The sequence below is a fragment of the Quercus robur genome, chromosome 11 (genome assembly GCF_932294415.1).
Source record: "Quercus robur chromosome 11, dhQueRobu3.1, whole genome shotgun sequence".
Taxonomy (NCBI): Eukaryota; Viridiplantae; Streptophyta; class Magnoliopsida; order Fagales; family Fagaceae; genus Quercus; species Quercus robur.
The window spans coordinates 7,201,957-7,224,656 of NC_065544.1; the positions used below are offsets into that span (position 1 = coordinate 7,201,957).

Consider the following 22,700-nt stretch of genomic DNA (forward strand, 5'->3'; position numbering starts at 1 on the left):
TTTGGCATTTCTGATTTTTTTGTTTGGATTGAAGAAAATTCTGGTTTTATTAAATAAGCTCTTCTCCATGATGTACTTATCACTTTCAATTCTTAATAAAGTTTTATGCAGTATTCCCATTAAAAAAAAAAAAAAAGCATAATTTGATCCTATTATAGGAAGTTGCATTTTTTTTTTTTTTTTTGAGAAGGAAGTTGCATTTGATATCCTAGTAGTGTACATTGCACGGGTTATAAGTTAATATATTTAAAATGTGTAACATATGGTTTTACACAGAATCCTAATTGAATTTAATATGTTGCATTGCACCACAGTTTATTATTCCACACATTAGTTTTTCTAATTTTACCACTATCATTCAGAATCGAAACAAGTAGCACTCTATCATGACTTGAAAAACTAACTTAATACAAAGGCATCAAAACTAACTATTGCTTTCCAACAAGAAGTCAGGCACTGCTGGATTCTGAAGTTTTCCTGAACTACCAATTCTATCATCCCTCTTTGGGTGGGTGAAAGTGGCGCCAGATTCGTTGTGAATTGGAAGCTGCCTTGTTTTGTGCTTTCTCTGGGTCTAATCGTGAAAGCTTAGAATCAATTATATCCTTCAGGTCCTTGGCCATTAGAGCAAAGGCTTCCACATTTGTATGGGTTTTGAGGGTTTTTGAGGAAACGGGGACTTTGGATAGGCTGTACATGTCGACGGAGGAAGGTAACCAAACCCATTCAAGAAGCTTTTCACCAAAGAACTGACCTTTCTCAAGACGCTCAGCATGTAGGGATGCAATAGTTCCTGTTCCTTCAATTTTACTGCTTGTACAAGTCCATGCAGTGCCGTGCGTAATTAAGTATACCGCATCAATTGGGTCTCCCTCCCGAACAATGTAGCAGTGCTCCTTGTAAAACACTGGCTTCAGAGAGTCGCAAATTTTATGCAACAGTTGTCGTTGCTTAGTCAAGCCGTTCTCTTTTATGATATTGAGCTGAGCATGAAAAGCAAATAAGTTGAAGTACAAATCTAAATCCTAAGATAATGCTGATAAATTTGTGTTTCAATACAAACTTATAAAGTTGATAAGCCAATCAAGATAAACTCAAAACATACATTAGGTACCATTTTGAAACATGAGGGTTAAGGATCAAAATGGTAATTATACCTTTTATGTAATATTGTTGAGCAAAATAGTCTCCAAAAGTATTCTTCCATAACATTGATTGTAAAAACTATTACAAATTTGAGAAAGATATTACAAAAAAATTTGAGCACGTGACAAGCCTAAAAATAATGTTTGAACTTGAGCTTGTGGGAAAGCCAAAAAGCTTGAGCTTTACTTGATTAATTAGTCAAGCCAAGCTCAAGTTTAATATCAAGCGTAAACTCGAGCTCAGGTTAAACTTTTAAGCTTGAGATCTAAAAAAATTACATTATCAAATGCTTAAATATCTAAAATTAAGAAAAAAGAAAAAGAAAATAGTATTTTCAGTTTATCATGCATCTAGTCCTACTTATGATTAGCCATTATTCAAATTAAAATTTTACATAATTAAATTCATTCATTCATTATTCCTTGTGTATAGCTTCAGCAATTATTCAAAATACAATTTTTACATTCACGATAAATGGTGAAGAGCTAGAAAAATACCTATTTGTAACTATTATGAATGAAAAAAATACTAATATGTTTCATAACTTTTCTTTAGATGATTGATAGAGAAATATCATATGTGGCATATTTAATTATTTTTAAATGTAACTATAGTTCAAAATGGTTCTTGACTAGTTTAGAGGGAAGAAAAAATTAAGGTAATATAGGTAGTGGTCCCATGTTGGCCATGTGATTATTAAAATATGTGTAATGACTATATTTAGCTAACACATATAAACTTATAAATAAGTCTATGTTTAAATTGTTGTATATCAAGCCTAATAGCTCACGAGCTTGTTTGTGAACAAATTTTTTTGCATGGGCTCAACTTGTTTATTAAATGAGCCTAAAATTAAGGTTCAAGCTTGGCTTATTTATAAACAAACAAACATGAATGAACTTTTTATTGAGCCGAGCTTGAGTTGTTCATGATCGGTTTGGTTCATTTACAGCCTACATACCCACATAATTTTTTTACAAAAATAAACACAACAAAGCATCCTGCCCCTCCTCACAAAAGTACGGAAATAAATTTCAGCTTGCTCTCTAATGAACATGGATGAAGAGATGAACAAACCCAACAAATTCAAACCGGACCAATTTTCAAGGAAATTCAAACCAAGTAAATTCACACCCAAAAAATTCAAACCCAATAACCTATCGCATTACTTTACAAAGTCTCCATGGCTTTAGTTTCTACAATTTTCGCCAACAACCAATCAAAAACTAAGGCTTAAAAACTGAGTAAATTTTCCCAAATTAAAAGATTACAAATCATTGTGAGGAAAGCAATGACTAGGATCTATGATCTCTCTATTTATCTATTTGAGATCCAAACCCTGATTGTGGAAATTTATTCCTTCTTCCAGAGATGAACCAAAGAATTGCAGAGAAAAAATTTCCATTTTACAGATTTGGACCCAAACACCGCTGTTGGCAAAGAACTCTAATCCTCCTTCGCTTGGTTTTTTTTTCTTTCAAAATGACACTGATTTTCAAACAATTTCATTAGTTTGCACGTTTTCAAAACTATTTAGGAAACTAACATCTCAAGTGTAATAAACTCGATTTTGGAATGCTAAATTGAGTCCATCAAACTTGATTTCTTTTAAATTGAAATCAAGTCTTTAAGGCTCGATTTTAGTACTCACTCAGCAAAAACAAAAACAACGAAGAAGCAAAAATTGAACACAACTCTTCTTCTCCAACAATCAAACACAACAACTAGAGAGAAAAAATGAAATCAACAAACCCAGGCCAACCCAAAGACACACAACGAAATCAACAAACCCAAGCACCTGATCAATGTCGTGATTGCAGCTCAGATGCTGACTCGGAACTTAGAGTCAGAGTCGATGAGCCTTGGCGGTATTGCGTTCAGAACGGCATGTTGGTTCATCTACGCCAGTGTGGTGCTTCCTCGTGCTCTTCGCTTGAGGGTATAGATTTGTGTGGAAATAGATTTGTGTGGGGTTTCTAAGTATCGAGCCTGTAAAGCTCGATTTCACTTTAAGGAATTCAAGCTTTACAGGCTCGAAATCTAGGATGCGCAGAACATTCAAGTTGCTACAGTGAACTCAAGTCTAATATACTTGAGATGTTAGTTTCCCAAATAGTTTGAAAACGATGCTAACTAACAAATATGTTTGAAAAATGGTGTTATATGGCAATTTTGGCCCCTTTGCTCTACCCACTACTGGTGGTCCTCCTTTGCTCAGCCCACTCTGATCACCTTCCAGCTTCACACAGCAGCTCATGTTTCATCCCTGGTAGCTCTCTTTCTCTCTAACCTTCAAACTTGCATAAGTCAGAAACCCCTTAGCCTCGCACCAATTTGCCACCAAAAATTCAGAACTCATACCCTCTATCACCGATCTACCCTCCCATCTCATTTTCACACCATGCGAACCCCATCTTAGTATGATAGAAAAAAATCATCCTCCCATTCTAGTCGAACCTATTCCTCCTAGATATTCATCTAGAATTGATAAATTCCCTTCCTATCTTAAGGACTACCATTGTCACTTAGCCTCAGTATCACCTACAGTAATAGCTTTAGCTTCCCTCACCTTCTTAGATGATTCCTTCGCTTCTAGACAACCAGGTACTCTTTATCCTCTTTCTTTAACTCTCTTTCTTACCATAAGCTTTCACACAATCATAGAGCCTTTTAACTTGCTTTTACCATCTGTAAGGAACCTTACACTAGGATATGTTTGGTTGGAGTGAAAAGTTGGTGGATGGAAAATAAAGGAAAGAAAAGTGAAGAGAAAATGGTTGGACTGGTTGTTTGGTTGGGAGGGGAGTGGAGAGAAAATTGGTGGGGCCTGAATGTTTTCTTCCCAGCCGCACCAAGATTCAGGGTCCGTTTGGTTGGAGGTGTGGAAAAATGGGTGGATAGAAAAGATTTTAATTTTTCTTCTTTTTGTTTGGTTGGGAGTTGAAAAGTGGAGGGATGGAAAAAGTGAGTTTGTATAAATTTACTTATATACCCTTATTAAAAAATAATGCCCAATTAAAACAAAAAAGTGACAAACAGCCAAAAAAAAAAAAAAAGCAATCACCCAATTTATTAAAAAATAAAATTTATGTCCCCAAAAAAAAAAAAAATCATGTCTAGTTAAACAATAAAAATAAATAAATAACACAATTATCATGCCCACAGCTTAGGAAATCAAAAGAAAACAATACATGAAGAGACAACGTCCAGAAAAGGAAAAAAGAAAAAGAAGAGGCAATGTGCCCAAGAAAGCACCAAAAAAGAAAAAAAAGAAATGAAAGGATTTAGAGAAAGCCCATGTGCAAGTGCACATAGGTATTTTTGTCAATTAATAGGTTCAGAATCCCCACCCAGTTTTCTCTCCATTTTGGAGAGCATTTTGGTGGGCTTGGGAAGAAAAAACTCGGGCCCCATCAATTTTTTCCCCCCTCCCCTCTAACCAAACACCCACCAAAAATGTTCTCTCCCATTTCCTCTTCTATTTTTTCCATCCATCTTAAAATCCACCCAACCAAACATACTCTCAATCTCCCCAAATTAGGGGGATTATAGGAGAGAAAACAAGGAGCAAGCTCCTTGTTGCTTTTGGACAGATATACCCCCAGCTAAACATTCTGGACGTTTGGGCCTTTTGACTTTTTCTTTTTTTTTTGGGTCTTTCCGGACATGTCCTTATTTTATTTTATTTTTTGTGTGTGGGTCTTTTTCTGGACGTGTGCTTCTTTTTCCTCATTTTTTTTTGGGTGCTTATATATGTTTCTTTTCTCGTGGTTAGTTTTTGTTTTTTGAAAATAGTTTGGGATTAATTTCTTATGCTTTTTTATTTTTTATTTTTCATTTTAATGAAGTGCCCATTTATACACAAATTGTTTTTAAGTATATAATGTGTTACTTTTTGTTTTTTTAATAGGGATATGATAGTAAATTTATACAAACTCTATTTTCAATCCTCTCATTTTTCATCTCTATCAAATAAAAAAGTTTTTCATCACTTTACTTTTCCACCCTCCCATTCAAATACAAATGAGGGAAACTAAAATCTTTTATATTCTTCCACTTTTTCCTCATCTCCCAATTTTCTATCCTTCCTCTTTTCCAACCTACCAAGTGGCAACCCACCGACCTAAGTAGCAAGCAACTAGGGGTGTGCAACCAACCCACCAACTTACCAAAATTGACCCAATCCAACCCGCCGGGTTGGGTCAGTTTTTAGGGGTTAGTGGGTTGGGTTGGGATATGAAAATTTTTTTAATAGTGGGTCGGGTTGGGTTTGGACCATAACAATTACAAACCCACCTAACTTGACCTGACCCACCTATATATTTAAAATTTAAATTATATATATTTAAAAATTTATCATATAATTAATAATTTTTTTTTACTTAATTTTTCCCCCTATTAACCTCTTCCTATATAAAATCCAACTACCTTGCAAACCCTAACAATCTTATTTCTCCCTTTGCCGCCTCCCACTCCCATTCCACTCTTATTTATTTATAACTAAGTTAAGATACAAGTTCATGTGTATTTTGTTTATCAATTCAATTGGATATATTTTGTTTATAACTGAGTTGAAATACTAGTTCATGAATATTTTGTTTATCAACTCAGGTGGCAGGTGGGATATATTTTTTTCTATTCAATTTAATAATAATAATAATAATAATAATAAATAAAATAAAATAAAAAAATTGTCCAACTCATGGGTTGGGTTGAACCCCTATGATGGGTTGGGTTGGATTTTTTTTAACCCACCATGGTGGGTTGAGTCAAAAAAATTCCCTCAACTCGACCTATGCACACCCCTACAAGTAGCCATGAAGGTTTGAGATTGATTCAATACAGGCTAATCACATTTGGATCATGACTAAAATACCTCATGGTGTCCCTATCGGCTACAAGTGGGTGTGTAAAATAAAGCTTAAGGTTGATGGTTCTATTGAGAGGTACAAAGCTAGATTAGTGGTTGGGGGTTATACTTAAATAGAAGGGATTGATTTTTCTGTGACTTTTGTTGTAAAGTTTCTCATAGTTAGAACACTATTGGCTTTGGTAGCTATTCAAGGCTGGCATTTGACACAATTAGATGTCAATAATGTCTTTCTTCGTAGGGAATTAGATGAAGAGGTCTATATGGTGCCTCCACCAGGATTTGACAACAAAGGGGAGAGTAGCAACAGGGAGTCTCTAGTCTATAAACTCACAAAGTTCATATATGGACTTAAGCAGGCCAACAAAAAATGGTTTGCTAAGCTCTCTTCAACCATATTGGATGTGGTTTCGTACAGTCCAAGTCCGACTATTCATTTTTCATCAAAATTAATAAACACTCAATCATCATCATCCTAGTTTATGTTGATGATATTCTCATTGCAAGTAATGATGTTGATGCTGTGAATGTCATTAAGTAGTTTCTGGACAATTAAGTTCAAACTTAAGGACCTTGGGAGGTTGAAGTACTTCTTGGGACTTGAGGTTGCAAGAACTTCTAGAGGAATTTCTTTGTGTCAAAGAAAGTTTACCTTAGAATTGTTGTTTGACACAGGTTTGTTGAGTAGTAAGCCTGCACACGCTCCTATGGAATAATATTTGAAGTTCAGAAGTGATGAAGGAGAAGATCTTAAGATCCACGCTTGTACAGGAGATTAGTTGGGAGACTTCTATACTTTAACTTGACAAGACTTGACATTAGTTATTCGATACAAAAACTATGTTAGCATATGAGTGCTCCCAAGGTTCTCATCTTCAAGTTGTCTATAAAATTCTTAGGTATTTGAAGAATACTCCTGCTCAAGGCTTATTTTTCACTGCAGAATCTAGTATGCAATTAAAATGCTACTGTGATTCATATTGGGCAGACTGCCCTGAAACAAGGAGATCAATCTCAGGGTTTTGTGCCTTTCTAAAAGATTCATTAATCTCTTGGAAGTGTAAAAATCAACAAGTTGTATCAAGGTCTTCAGCTGAGTCTGAATATCAAGTTATGGCTACTGTCACAAGTGAACTTATGTAGTTGATTGCTCTTCTAAAAGATTTTGCCATCAATCACAAACAACGAGCCTATCTTTATTGTAATAGCAAGGCAGCTATCTATATTGCTGCAAACCTGGTTTTCCACGAAAGAACCAAACACATAGAGATAGATTGCCACTTCATCATAGAGAAGATTTTGACTGGGACAATCAAGACATTAATGTACCTACTAAGCATCAAATAGCAGACTTGTTTACAAAGACTCCAGGGCATGTGCAGTTCTTTAAACTCTTATCCAAGATGGGCATAGTAAACATATATGCTCCATTTTGAGGGGGTCTTAGAATGAATGAGTTTCAAATAGAAGAAGGAAATCTGAAGCAACAAAACAAGTCAAGAACAAAAAGAAGAAGAATCAGAAGTTTTGTAAAGAATACAAGAAGTATGTCTAGCTAGTTAGTTACTAGTTAGATGACAGGTTTCCTTTCTGTACTGGTTGCTTATTATTTGGATTCTGTTAGTTTGTTATTTCTTTTCGCCCTCTGGTCTTAGTATATTAACACAAAGCTTGTAATTTAATTCGTTATAGTTTCTCTTTCTTTTCCATTAATTCTCGAACCTCCATTTTTGAAGGTTTGAGTTTCCTTTAATGTCAACAAGGTGTTTTGAAGGTAATAGTAGAAAAGATGTGAAATGTAATCTTATGGGATGTGAAAAGATGTGATTGTGGTGCGGGTCTTGCCACTAGAGTAGGAGAAGAGAAGGGAGGCGGTGTAAGGGTAGAAGGGATGTCAGAGTGGATGCCACGTGGCAACAGCCACCTTCCAGATCTCTGAATCATGTTCTGATCCACATCAATCTTTTTCTTCTTCTTCTGTTGGTTTGGATTGCCTCTAGAATTACCAGATGATGCAAACACTTGAATACGACATTCTCTGGTCCAGACAAGGTCGCATGGTAATCCAAATTAGTTTTAGGATAAGCAACGCTCTCTCTCTCTCTTCGTGTTCCTTTCCTAGATTACTTCGAATAATTTTATTGTCTTTCCATCTTTTTTAATCCTCTTAATTCGTTTTATGATCGATTTTGGTAAATGTGGTAGTTAAAATTTTATCAAGTACGTACCTATTGTTATACAACAAGTTCTAGTCACCCACTATATATATTCCTTACAAATATTCACAAATTAACCTATAAGGTAGAAACTCTACAAGATATAACATCCCTTATACCCAAAAAATTGGAGTTTATTTATTTTTAATAAGTGAAAGGAGGCAGGAAAGAAGGTGGTTATAGAAGAAGATCAGGAAGAACCTAGCTTGTGCTAAGTAGTGAGAAGATAAGTGCTATTTGTAAGCCTAGGGGTTAAAAAAAAAAGCTATACATAAATGAAACACAAGTTTACTAAACCCATTTATATAACATTTTCATAACAAATTTTAATGATAGGTTGCTATTGATTGTTATTAGTGGCCAACACAATAATTTCAGTTATAGGTTCAACTTAAAACTTAGGATTTGTTGTCAAAGTGTTGGGGACATATAACACTTCTCTTAAAAACATTGTAAAGAACAAGACAACCATCGTTTAGTTGTAAATGGGAAAAAAGTGAGTAATGACTCTTATAGGTGTTTATGACATTGGGTACAAAAGTTTGTTACCAGTACCACTCTCTTGACATCAGCATGAATTTCTTTATTAAAATACTGTGACAATTATTTGATGAGTAACGGTGAGAAACTCAATTGGAACATACTCGAATTTTCAAGATAAAGATTATGTCAAAATCATTGTAATAATATTTAAATGAAAGACATTTTCTTGTTAAGGATTTGAAAATGTTAGAAATATATTAGCTCCATAGAGTAGGCACAAGCCCAATCTTACTTTGTGTGTAAGTCAAGCCTCTTATTTGTACTATAAGTCTATTAACCATAGTTAGTATATAATCAGTTTAGGATTTAGCCTACTATATATACTCAAGTAGGGTTCATTGTAAAACATGGTTTGTACTTCACTCTTATAATAAAGATGTAGCGTCTTCTCCATAGACATAGGCTGTCAGACTGAACCATATAACCCTTATGTTCTTATGTTACTCTATATTATTCTTCCGCTTCTGCATATATTTTAGCATATTTAACATATTATTAGAGACAACCTTCACTCTTCACATCTGTCTCTAATATCTCTATCAAGCTTGCTCCCATTTGATGTGCCTCTTCTCATAGATCTACAATCAGCCCCTTCATGGCCTCAGATCTAGACCTTGTGTGCGTCACAACCTATGGCCATTATCGCATCCTCTTCGTCTTGTTGCCGTCAACCGCCATTGGTGTTCCAAATCTCAAAACCCATATGTGCTGCACCTCCCATCTCAAATATGTGCTTTTTCAGCCTCCTTTTGAAGAAATCAACCACACAGATGTGCTCCGTGGCCTCCCGCGACCAAAACCACGAAATTCGATTACCTCTCTTTGTCACGGTGCTGCCATTCGCAACCTTTGGTTTCATCGGCAATCCCACACATCTCTCTTTTTGGTTATCTCACATGCAACTTCTCTTTTTAAAACATGTGCCTCACCAATGGCTTTACTATTGTTCGCCGACCAACCTACTTGTTAACGTGTATTAGGATATGTGGACTTTAGACCCACCTTGTTTACTTATATAGCACACTTACTTGTACTGCACACTATGCCTTCTATATAAAGGCACTCATGTATATTCTATTACTTGAGAAATACAATATACTTATTTAGTATTTTTAACATTACTAAAGTCTGCTTGCCGTTAGCTATCTCATGCGTGTTTCCGCACCACTCCAAAACTCACACGCCTCTTTTGTCATTCATACACTTTCAAACACTAGCCTACCTTTGCGACATCAGCATGCCGCATCATCGCCATGTTCGCCTCCTTGCCACGTGTCACCACCATTTCAACCTAAGATGTAGCAACTCCACTAGCTCAGATCCACGACCCAAACTGACCTAAATCGACTTGAACCACCCGAATCTAATCAGACCATTCACAACGTTGACTATATGACTTTTGACTTTAACCAAAAGTAAAAAAAATTTGACCGAGCCTATCTTGCTTAGTTTTTCACATATATTTTGATTTTGGGTTTTGTTCTTCATTTGAAGATACGAACTCACTTAATTATCCCATTTCTAATTCTTTTTGGGTCCCTTCTACCCAAAAAAAAAAAAAACTCATAACCATGCTTCATCACAACGTCGTCTTCGTTGATTTTTGAAGCCATCAATGTAGCTATGCCTCGGCCATGGTAGCCTTTCTTAGACATTGATGTAGCCCTTCTCAAGCATTTGTCGCCTCCTTCTAGCATTTTCTAGATGTCCTCATCCATTGTGCATGGTTCTTCCTCCATAGTGTTCGATCCCTCTAGTTTCTTCCAAGGTTATTCTCAAGCTTTCTTCGTGGTTTCCTCAAGGCATTTTCATGGTTTCTCCAGCTCCAGTCTTCCTTCATAGCTTATTCAAGGCATCTACATAGTCCATTTCGTGGTTTCTTCAAAGCATTCTTCAAGGGATCTTCTCAATTTTATCCAACCTTAAGGCTTTATCAAGCATCCACCTTGAGTTTGAGGAGGTGTTAAAGATATATTACTCCAATAGAGTAGGCTCAAGCCCAATCCCACTTTGTATACAAACCAAGTCTTCTACTTGTACTATGTCTATTAACCATAGTTTGTATATGATTAGTCTAAGGTTTAGTCTACTATATATAACCATATTAGATTTATTATAACACATGATTTCTACTTCACTCTTATAATAAAAATGTAGCCCTTAAGGGTTTCCTCCGTGATCGTAACTGTCAGGCTAAACCACATAGCCGTCAGCCTGAACCATATAACCCTCATGTTCTTGTGTTACACTATTTTATGCTTATGCTTCCGCATCTATTTTAGCATATTTAATATGGTATTAGAGCTAATATTTAACAGAAAAAATATCTATTCTATAGCATCATAATAACTGATCTGATCCATTCATTAAAATACAAAACTGTTCGATCCTGACTGAGGCTAAAGAATAAGAGGGGTTTGTAGTCCCAAACTAGTTCGGGGAAGGGGACCATTTCAAACAGGATTTTAACATTTTTTTAATAAAAAAAATTCCCAAGTGGCACCTACTCGGATATCGGTCAATATAATTGCATTATTTTAATCTATTTATTTGCCATCTCAAAATTTTCCATCCACTACTTAATGACATAGACTTATTTTGGTATAAGTGCAAAATGTTAAGTACTAAAATGACTCATTTGAACAGTTATAGATTATTTTTAAACATAGAGCAAAGGTTGAGGACCAAAATTATAGGCTAAAATGCAAACTATACCTCTAAAATTTGTGGGTATTTGGATTTTATAACCTAAAATTTTAAAATTTGATTTTACCTCCTGAATTTCTTTTTCATTTGCATCTGTAGTCTTTCTATCCATATTTTCCGTTAAGGAAGTGTTTGGAAGAGTGGATTTTAGGGAGGATGGAAAAAAATGAGGAAAGAAACTTTTTGGAGGGTGTTTGGTTGGGAGGGAGAGAGGAAAAGAAAGAGTGGGTGGAGAGGGAGTTTGATTTGGATTGACCAAAACTAGAACTGAATATGAATGCTTATTAATAAGTAACAAGAATATGCATATAGGAAAAATTTTGTTTCACATTCTTGAATCTTGATGTATGCTAGCTCTTCGTGCACAGTATGTATAAAATGTAGACAACTGACACAAGGAGACATCATTTTTCTAAAATGTCTGCATTTTACACGTATATGGAGGGTGGAAATATTTGATGTTAGATAATCACTGTCAATGTATACGTGGAATAAATTCAGCAAAAAAAAATGTATACGTGGTATAAACAACAGGAGATGCCTCATACCAAACACATATTCGATCAAATAATATTGATTTCAATACAGGATAATGGACGGAAGCTTTCTCATATTGGGATCGGGTGCAACTGATGCAATTAAATCAGGCAAGTTAAGGTTGAAGATTGAAGTTGTTAAAAATATTTGTTCTAATACCATGTTAAGAATATAAAGTGAAAGAGAGACTGAATAGTTTGCATATTGATATATACTTTGTGTATAGAATCGTGTACAATAAAGAGTCTTAAATAGGCATAGTATGTGTGAAGTCGAAGTAAATTAAGCAATATGAGTGTACAACAAGTACAGTACACTGTGCCTAAATCCAATGGGCTAAATTGACGTGTATATATACTAACAGAAGTGAACTTATTAACCTCTCATTGTTCCACACACAACTTAGACTCTTAGCCCTTGTTTAAGAGGAGAGGATGGAATGAAATTGAAAGGAATGAAAAGAATAATTTTATAAAATTCTTCTCTTCCCTTGTTTAGGAGTTTTAATGGAGTGAATGAAAAGTACATTCCCTTGTTTTGGAGTTTAAGTGAGAGGAATTAGATTTAATGAATTTTTTTACTAAAACTCCCAAAATACCCCTATATATTCAATCCTTTATTTGAAAATAGGAGTCTAATAGTAATATTGTCATAAAATAATTTCATTCAGTTGCTTCTATATTACATCCAAACAAGATTACTTATATTTCATTCATTTTCATTCATTTATTTTAAACCATCTAATCAAGATTACTTAATTTTATTCCATTTTTTTTCATTTCTTTCTCCTGCTTAAATACATTCCATTCATGTAAATTTTTCTCAAAAAAAATGATCATTCCATTCAATTCTCTTAACTACATTTCATTTCTTTCCATTCTTTTATTTTAAAAATGTGATTTAGCAAATTCATGGAATGAAGAAGCTCACCTTCTTTAGTAGATCAAAGCAGATATAGCGCTTAACATTGTTCTGAAGGTCTGTAGGAAGATCAGGGATCACGTTCTCCAAATAAACATCTTCGTCTTTGTCAAATATATCTTTTATGAACTCATTAATTTCTCTTCTCATACTATGAGGGAGTTCGTTTCTAGACATCCATAGACTAATTTGTTCTTTTTGTCTCTTCCTTCGTTTACTTGATTTATCATCTGTTTGATACAATTTACTTTTCAGCTTTATCTATATATATATATTAAAATTTATAATTAAAAAAAAAAAAAAGATATAATTTGAAAAAGTTAAGTTTTGCAAAAGTGCCACTTCAAATCTCTGAAAGCCTAAAACATACGAACCTTTCTTCTCCCTGCGAGCCTTCTTCACTTCTTCATGGTCTTTAATCAAATTTGATGTTTTTCGCTGCATGTGCATCTGCAGTCTCACTTCTATTAGTAAGTTCAATTTGCCAAATCTTACAATGTATATATATAAACATTAAAAAAAAAATATAAAGAAAAGTATATATTTATAAGCAATGTTATGTTAATGGGTGTCTTTAGGGTAATTGTTAATAAATCATTTTAAGAAAGTTTTTATAGCACTTTTATGAGAAATTAAAAAAACTTGTCAAACCATTACTTACTTTCATCTTATCTTTCTACACACAAGTTTATTCGTTAATTCTAGGAAAAAAAATGCATTACCCGAAATTAACCATGGAGTTCCAAGATGGTTAAGTTTGAAGAAAAGAGTTCCAAGACAGCTTCATCTAATTTACTTATTTAATTTAGTCTTACTTTATATACATATATATATATATATATATATAAATATATATATATATATATATATATATTTTTTATAAGTTTACCAATCGTTATACATATATATAGAGCCTTACAAGGAAATTTTTGTAGTAGAGTGACTTTAAATAATTTTTGGGTGTAAGCCTTTTGAGCTTTCATTTGTAAGAGCGCTCCTCTAGTTGGTAGGTGGTGTGTGAGTCACAGCCCTTAGGTGAGTGAGTCCCTAAGTAGATAAATTGAGAGGTTGAGTGACCCCATAATCTACTCTAAGCCGCTTGAACTTTTCTTAAATGAAATTCTCCCACGATCTGGGTCCATGACTTTAAGGAACACCTTGAAAATTTCTTCTCCACCATAAACGAAAATGAATGGCTCTGTGGCTTTAGAATTGATCAGTGATCACCAACTCAAATAACCGATCATTAGATTTACTTTTGTAAAATCTCGATATGTGGTGAATTGAGTTTTTAGAGTTTTTCTTTGATGTGCACAATAGTACTCTCCGAAAACCACCATATTCAGTAGACTATAATTTTCCTTTTTATAATTATGCAGTAAGACACATTTTCCAACTCAGAAACCAACTTGATCAACCTAATTTAAAATTAGGTTTCTCAAATCTCAATCGATTGGGCCTTAATAGAGACTCGATCAAGAATTGATCAAGTAGACTATCTCGATTGATTAAGAGATGCTCAAAGGTCAATCAAGATTCTAGCGACCTCTTCTCTTGTTTAACAATTACAACTCAAACAAGATACACGTCAAGAAATTTGCCAACTCGAAACCTAACACATTGTATTCAATTTCAATGCAAATCTCAATTTAGGCATAAAAGGTATCATATTTGGTTCTATAAAAGTAGATGTACTTGGTGTTGGTCTCATGATTTTTTTTTTTTCTAGGGAGAAATGGTTTACCAGGTAAATCTTTGTATACTTGAGTGGATTGATCTATTTTCTTATTGGCTTGGTAATTTTTGGTGTACTATTTTTCAGATATTGGTTAAAGTTATTTGATGAATCTCTTAATTTAAATGAGACTAGAATGTGGTCTATCTGAGCCCGGTTGATTAGCAGGTTTATTCTTGTGTGAATTAAAGATGGATGAGACATCTGGGATTGTGATTAAATTGACGATTTCAAATTATCCTATTTGGAAGACTAAGATAGAGGAGTAAGTTTATTACAAGGATTTGTATTATTCTACTAATGATGATGTGTAATGTATAGACATTTGAAGAGAATGACGCATTCTACGGCAGCAACCTTGAAGATTTGGAAGTCAACAATAACCAAGGCAATAATGGCAATTTGTAGCAATTATTAGAGAGATATTTGGGATTAAGCATATCAAGAGAATTACGTTCCTCATTTACCGTTAATTTGCCGATCATGCATAAGTTCTGCAAAAAATATTTTAGTACATTTTGCGGAATTATCTAGAAGCCTGCAGCAAACTTGAATCAATGATGATATCTATCTTCAATAGAAGTCTAGACGTAGAAGTTGGAAAGTAGCAAATCACCTCCTTAATTGATTTCCTTTTATTTATTCCCTTATTAGTATCTTAGCTGACTTAGGAGTCTATTTGAATTAGAATTAGGATCTTTAGTTTATTTCCTTTCCTTGTTTATCATAATTATCATTATTGTTTTTAGTCTCCAAGTCTACAGTAGGTAGACTTGTGTTATAAAAGAGTGTAAGGGGACCTTGGGAAAAGGGAGCGTTTTGGTATTATCAAATTGGTTATTATAATGAAAGTTATAGGTTTTCATGAAGAGTTGTTGTAGCACTCTTCTATCCCTTCACTTCTTCTTGATTATAGCTTGACCATAGTTTGGAGTAGAGTCGTACCATTGACTCCTGTTTCACAACTCTTTCTGCTGCGTTGTTTCGCAGTAGCCATGTGCCCCAACGCGTCAATGCGCCTAAGCCAAAAGAGATTTTACAAAGAATGGAAAAGAATGAATAGCAAAACTGTGGGTTCATTCATCAATGGATTGTTGATAGTGTATTTCATCACCTTGCGAACACTTTGGAAAAAGTTGGAACAAACTCTTGAAATGGGGAACATGGGTAGAAATTAAAGTAGGGGACTAATAATTGGGTTAAATGCAATAACAAGTTAGAACCAAGAGATAGATATCAATATAGGGAGACTATATAAGAGCATCTTCAATAGGCTCTCTAAAGGTATTTTTGGAGGGCAAACACACCAAAAACTACTAACAACCTCTCTAAACTCTAAATTTTTTTTAGAGTTGCTACAGTTGTTCTCTTGAAGAAGAAAGCATTGTAGCAATTACTGTAACAACTCCAAACATTTTTTCTCTCTTAAAATAATCTCCGGTTGAATAAAAGAATGATTCTCTCTCTCTCATCTCCTTTATCTCTCTCTCTCTCTCTCTCTCTCTCTCTCTCTCTCTCTCTCTCTCTCTCTCTCTCTCTCAATGGGTACAAAGTACAACATATCACAATTAGAAAAAAAAAAAAAAAACACACACACACACACAAACACAATTGAAAGAGTCGAAAGACAAAAACAATCTTTCTAATAATTCTAACGAAATCAGAGAAAAAAGAGAAAGACCCATCTGGGCCACATGTTGTTCGTGGTGGGGAGGAGGACAAACGGTTGTGGAGGCGGAGCAAATCAAAGACCAGGCTTTGAACGGTGTGAAAGACAACATGAGAAGACGAAGACAACTTGACTCTCTCTCCATTGTGAAGGATTTCATGGGTCTTTGTTCTCCACTCTCTCTCTCTCTCTCTCTGAGTCTTTGGGTTTGAGATGAGAGTTGCAATTTTCGTATTCTAAACTTTTGGTATATGAAGGAGAGTTGGGTTGTAATTATAACGAAGTGTGTGTAGTGGAAACAATGAGTAGTAAATATGAAAAGGGTCAGGGGTATGTCTGTATGTTAGGAGCTTTACTTGTTGATGATGATGGCATAAGGAAGAATAGTGCTTGGGAAACATTAGGCCAGTTACATGGCTTTATGCCTCCTTAACACACTAATGTCTCCTCATGCTAGATCCATTATACTCCTAAGTGCTCTTTAAGGGGGACATGCCCGATTCCCCAACTTAAGTTGGATCGATGAGCGGTATATAGGGGCAGCATGTGGAGGAACCTAGCTCCACATGATGCCCCAAGGCCATGTCATAGTAAGGCCTCGATGGATAGAATTGGTTTCATGATGGGTGGCAGCAAGTGGTGTCAACCCTTGAGTGGTGGTGCGTGGCATTGGTGGCTGGTTGCTTGTGTGTGGGCTGGGTGGCTTGTGTTCAGGGCAAGACTGGCCTGTCATGACTGGCCTATTATGATGATGTGCAATCAAATGTTGTGTGCAAGGCAGGGGCTAGTGGGTGCTGGCCTAATGCATGGACAAATGCTAGTGGGGCTGATGATAGTTACCTTGTGTGTGTACTACATGTGGGCATGTTGTGTGGGTAGTGTGGCTGATGGGAGAGGGCTTAAGCATGGGCCAACTTTCCCAAAACGTGGATAGACATACTGTGTGGGCTACTAGATGATGCGCAGAAGCCCCATGATCTACTGAGACATCGACTGTGATATGTGCTGATGTGCAGTGGTAGTTACCAGCAGTTTCCAGATAGCTCTTGATGTTTCTGATGTTGTTAGCCTGCTGTGTAGGGGTTGGAAATGTGGGAAGAGAGCCAAGACAGCAACAGTTGATGATGTCTTAAGTCAGACACAAGTGGCAGATGGTCGAAGGTTTGAGCAGTTACTTAGCAGTAACTGCCATGATAGTTATTTCTGTATATTTAGCCCTTATTTCTCCAAGATTTCTAAGGGTTTACTTTGTACTTAGGATTAAGCAATAAAGCTTGGGGGTGGTTCCCTATAAACATAGTGAGTGCTGTGTGAGTGTATATTCCTAATAATTTGTTCTAAGTGTTCCTATAGTGTGTGTGTGGTGTTGGTTGAGACTATGTCAAGGACTTAGGGCCATACAGGCAAAATATTTGAGTGAAAAATTGACCCTGTGACATTGTGTGTGGTGAAAAAAATGGATTAATGATAAATTAGAAAATTTATGATCAGATTCCTTTTTTCTTTTTTCTTTTTCATTTTAGAAAAAAAAAATGGGCTAATGATAAATTATTGAATGATAATAAATAAAATTCACTAAAAAAAAAACCAATAATAATAATCTTGAAAAAGGTAAAATTGATGAATTTTTTAGAGAAAAGTTAATGAGCTAAATTCAATCTAAATCATATAAATTTGATAAATTTCAAGACTAAGATAGATTTGATAAATTTCAAAATTAATTAAAAAAAAAAAAAAAAAAAAACTTGCACAAGAATAATATAAATTTGATAAATTTGGAATTACAATAAATAGTAACAACTCAATATTGTTATTTCAAGTGCTTCACGAGATCAATTAAAAAAATAGACCACCAACAATTTTAAAATTTTTACCTGTTGGGAGAAAAATATGGTTGTTGGGAATGAATAAAGAAATATCAAAAAAAGAATATAGAAATAAAGAAGAAATAATATTTAAATGAGATAAAAAAAAAAAATGTTAGATAGTCTATTAGAAAGTATATTTAAAAAAGTAAGTAGGTAAAGGGTAAATGTAATTATTCACTCTCCAAAAAGTGCAAAAGTTTAAAAAAGCTACTGGAGATGCTTTTATACTTCCATTGTGAAATAAACAGGCACATCAAGTAAAACTGTTGATATTGGAAAAGAAAATAGACTAAAGATAAGGATCAAAAGAATGATAATGAAAAGAATACTACAACCACTATGACTGATGAGGAACTGTGATACTCTAGTGAAGTGCAAAAGTGTAAAAATATTGTTCATTGTACAAATAGCACCCTCGAGATTCAAATCAATAACAGTAAAAAAAATTAAATAAATAACAAACACGCATAAAGAATACCAATATTTTTGTGGTTTAGCAAACTACCTATATTCATGGGCGGCAATAAAGAGAAATCTCAAATATCACTATGAAAATAGGGAGATTAAAATTGAGGCAGAAGAACAAGCTCCAAAAGTCCAAACCCCAAATACACCCTAAGCTCATTCTCACAAGAGGTGTAAGACAAGAAGTGGCTGCCTCTCTTTTTCTTTTACTCTACCATGGCCATGTGGCTGTGTCTAACTATAGGTTTAGAGCACACGTACAACACAACATAAAGCACAAGAAAAATGCAAAAGGTACTATAATTTTCACTATAAAGCTTACAAACTTATATGGCAATAAAGGTGATTGGTTTGCTTCAATTATCTCATAACTAAATATTTAAACTACTTATCTATATATATATATATATATATTAGGGTGGCTACGGTAGTATTCTATTTCAACTCCTATTTGGCCAAGTTTGACCGACGTAAGGCTTGTGGCAATTCAAGCCACTATAGTTTATGCTACGTACGTAATATTGTCCAATACCATGATGGATAAAACCTTTTACACTCATGATAACACATTTTTTTAATTGAAATCGTGAGTTGAAGACTGGACTTCATTGAAATCCTGTTTTCAACTCTTGATTTCAGTTAAAAAATGAGTGTGTAACAAATACTACCCAACCATGATTCTGTAACATTATGGCTGTGCTGATTATCTCTTTTTCATAAACTTGTATTGTATATGTTTTTACCTATGCAGGCTGTGCTACATTTGAGTACCACATAGAGCGCTCTCTACCCATACGTAAACGCTTTCGGTGTTCATTTGAAATACAATCATTAATGTTAGGTTCTAAAAGTTTAGAACAATTGGTAAACTGTGAACCCAAACTTGTCTAGATATAGATCTTAGAGTCTATAGGGAATATTAGACTACGCTCAAGGTTCTGAAAGTCAAAATACAAGAAAAGGAAGTTGCAAGTTCAGGAATTCGAAACATGCCAGGTTCAACCAATCGAGAAAACAAGTTCGACCAATCAAAAGACAGGTTCTGCAAAATTTAATTTAAACCCAATTGCCCGTTAAGCCCATTAAGTTATTAGAGTTTCAAATCTAATTCTCCTAGTATATAAAGGAAACCTTGAGGCAAGTTTTATTAAGACTTTGGAGGTGCTCTTTTGAGATCTAAAAAGTATTGTGCCTTCTCCTTTCAAAGTCACTACCAGAACTCCACTTACAGATTATTAAAATCGATAGATCTAAATTTGCTGCTACAAGGTCAGCAACTGCTGATGATCTGAAATCTTTGACTGGGATCTCAAAGTCACAAACAGGGAGTTTGTATTCAGCAAATCTAAGATAGAAAAGTCTGTGGAGTTGGAGCTGCACGTGGTCATGTTAATAAGTTCTACAAGAGGTAGCTTTAAATTTAGGATTTAAATCTATTGTAATCTTTCATTCTATCATAGTGGATTTGTTTACCTTGAGGATAACTAGGCTAAATCCTCTCCAGGTTTTTACTTTAAAAAGGTTGGTTTCATTGGTTTTCCTGAGTAATCATATCGTCGTCTTCTTTATTTTTCAACACTATATGATATGACTATATGTGTTTAACCTAGAACTAAATAATTAACCAACTATTTTGCTAATTAATTAGGTTAAACAAATCTAGTTTATAGGGGTCTAAATAGAACAAATAAGTGGTATTATAGCAGGTTCACTCAGATTGGATTAACATCCTGAGTGAGAAACTTGATCCTTGCTATTAGGGATAATTTTAAGTATCTTACTACTTTTGGCTGTGATGATTTGAATAAAAAGGATACTAATGTTTCCGTTGATCTTATTGATGCCTGTGAAACTCTTCGTAAGGAATTATCTAAATCTTTGAAAATTGCTAAGAAATTCAAGGAAGAGTTAAAATTGGCTAATTTTGAGAAAGAGGAATTGATTGTGAGATTGAATGAATCTAATAAAAAGAATGAATTTTTAAGAAATCAATTTTCCTCTCAAGATGAACAGATGAAAATTTTGGAACAAAAGTTAGCTAAGTCAAAAGCTAAACTTGAAAATTTGTCTAATACTAAACTTCTTGTTGATGACAAATTTGTTTTTGTTTCTGTTCCTCTTAAGCCTAATGCTGACAAAGTTTATATTCCTTTTTTTAAGAGGAATCATAAGGAAAATGCTTATTTTGCTAGATTAGACAAAGATAAAAGTTCTGATGTAGATGATGAAATCTATAAACCTAAGTCTAAACCTATTGTTAGAGTGCATAAGAAATTTGTTTGGTGCCTACTTGTCACCTTTGTGGTGTTGTTGGTCATAGTAGACCAAATTGTTCTTTGTTGAGGCAAAAATCAAAATCTAAGACTAGATTTTCTGTTAGGAATATTGATGTTTCTAAATTTGTTCTTGTTTGTCACTTTTGTGGCATGTCTAGTCATATTCATCCTAACTATAAATTGAAATTTAAGCATTCTGTGTTTCAATCTAGGATATGTGATGATATTTCTCCTGCCATAAGTCCTGATAAATTATTTTATATGCTTTTGAAAAATTTAAGCTTGTTGGCTTATGAAAGGAAATTGCAGGAATTCGATCTGTCTCAAAAGAGTTATGTAATCCCTCAAATACACTCTACTTCTCATAGTTCTTCACCTAAAAAGCTAAAGACTCGTGCTATATGGGTGAGAAAAGATTTGTTAAGTTGAGTGTTGTTTACTTGTCCTTGATTTAATTCTTTCAATTATTTGTGGACATGTTTTCTTTCAGTTTTTGGTTGGTTTATTTTCTTAGATTGTTTTGATTATTAAAAAAAATCCAAAAACATTGAAAATTTTCAAAAAGACAAATATTTCATTTTAGATCTTTTTTTAGAACATGCTTGATATTGTGGAGAAATATAAAAAGTATGTGTTGCATAACTAAGTGCATGAGCTATTTCTGATTTTGTATGAGTATGTACTAGTTTGTACATGTACTCATGGATTAATTAAGAAATTGATATTTCTTGTTTGTGTACCCTCTATAACTTAGTTGAGCACTATCATGCATTGTTTCTGCATTTGTTCATTTAGCATAATATGTGCTTTTTGATTTTTGATCATAAAAATTTTGAAAATTCAAAAAGATTTTTATTTTTGTATTGCACACCACCAAGTGTGTAATTAAGGTTGGCCTGTGAAATTTACATTTCATGACTTTATACCTTGTTTAGCTTTGACAAGCTATTTTATGCATTTTGCTAGTTTGTGCTATGTAGTGCTTAATTGTGTGAATTGTTTATAGTATTTGAACAAAAGATCTTGATTTTGATGTCACATTTTTTTGATTGTAAGGATTAGAAAATCCAATGAGAAATGCTTAAATAACCATCTCACACTATTACTTGCCAATCATGAACACCTATGTGCAAATCATAAAAGCCGTGCTTGGTAAGATGTAGCACTTGCACAACAAGATTAAATGAGGTTTTATTCTCAAAAGAATAAAAATGTGCAACAAGGGTATTTTCATTTTTATCTCATTTTTATATCTCCTATATGTGGAAATCTTTGATTGTGCTCAAAAGAAAAAAAAATACTTTTAAATGATTGCAAACGTGTTCTCTAGAAGATGTGAGAGTTATATGATGTAACTCTTTAGGCGATAGTCACTTTTGAACCAATGTGATTGATAATGTAGAAAATTTGTTTGATTACTATCTACATATCACATTTTCTGTACTTCGTACACATGATAGTTGCACACTACATGCAAATCTATGCTAAACTTAGTACATATGATTGTGTGTTGACTAATCTAGCCATCTTCAATTACATATGAATTGATGTGTAAATGCAAATTTTTATTTTGGATGGGAGTTAAAAAAAAATGTGTTAGAAGTTTTGATTATGTAATTTTAACTTCTTGGTTGGTTTTAAAGTGAGGATTTGAGCCATCATGTTTTTTAAAACTTTCTGGATCATGTGCATTTGCATTGAGTCATAAAAACTACTTTCAAATTTTTTTTCTGCATAAAATTTTCAGA

General features: G+C 34.0%; 1 protein-coding gene across 3 annotated transcripts in view; it reads right to left on the minus strand.

Moving 5' to 3' along the window:
* Positions 1 to 228: 228 nt before the first annotated feature.
* The window catches only part of LOC126707733 (cyclic nucleotide-gated ion channel 1-like), a 140,207-nt gene continuing 117,735 nt past the window's right edge, over positions 229 to 22,700 (minus strand). For all 3 annotated transcript variants that reach the window (XM_050407599.1, XM_050407601.1, XM_050407602.1), the window contains 3 exons: positions 13,314 to 13,389; positions 12,949 to 13,169; positions 229 to 983 (listed from right to left, as the gene is read on the minus strand). In XM_050407599.1, coding sequence (XP_050263556.1) covers positions 495 to 983; positions 12,949 to 13,169; positions 13,314 to 13,389 — 786 coding nt within the window. In that variant the 3' untranslated portion in view covers positions 229 to 494. The remainder of the gene's footprint in view (positions 984 to 12,948; positions 13,170 to 13,313; positions 13,390 to 22,700) is intronic.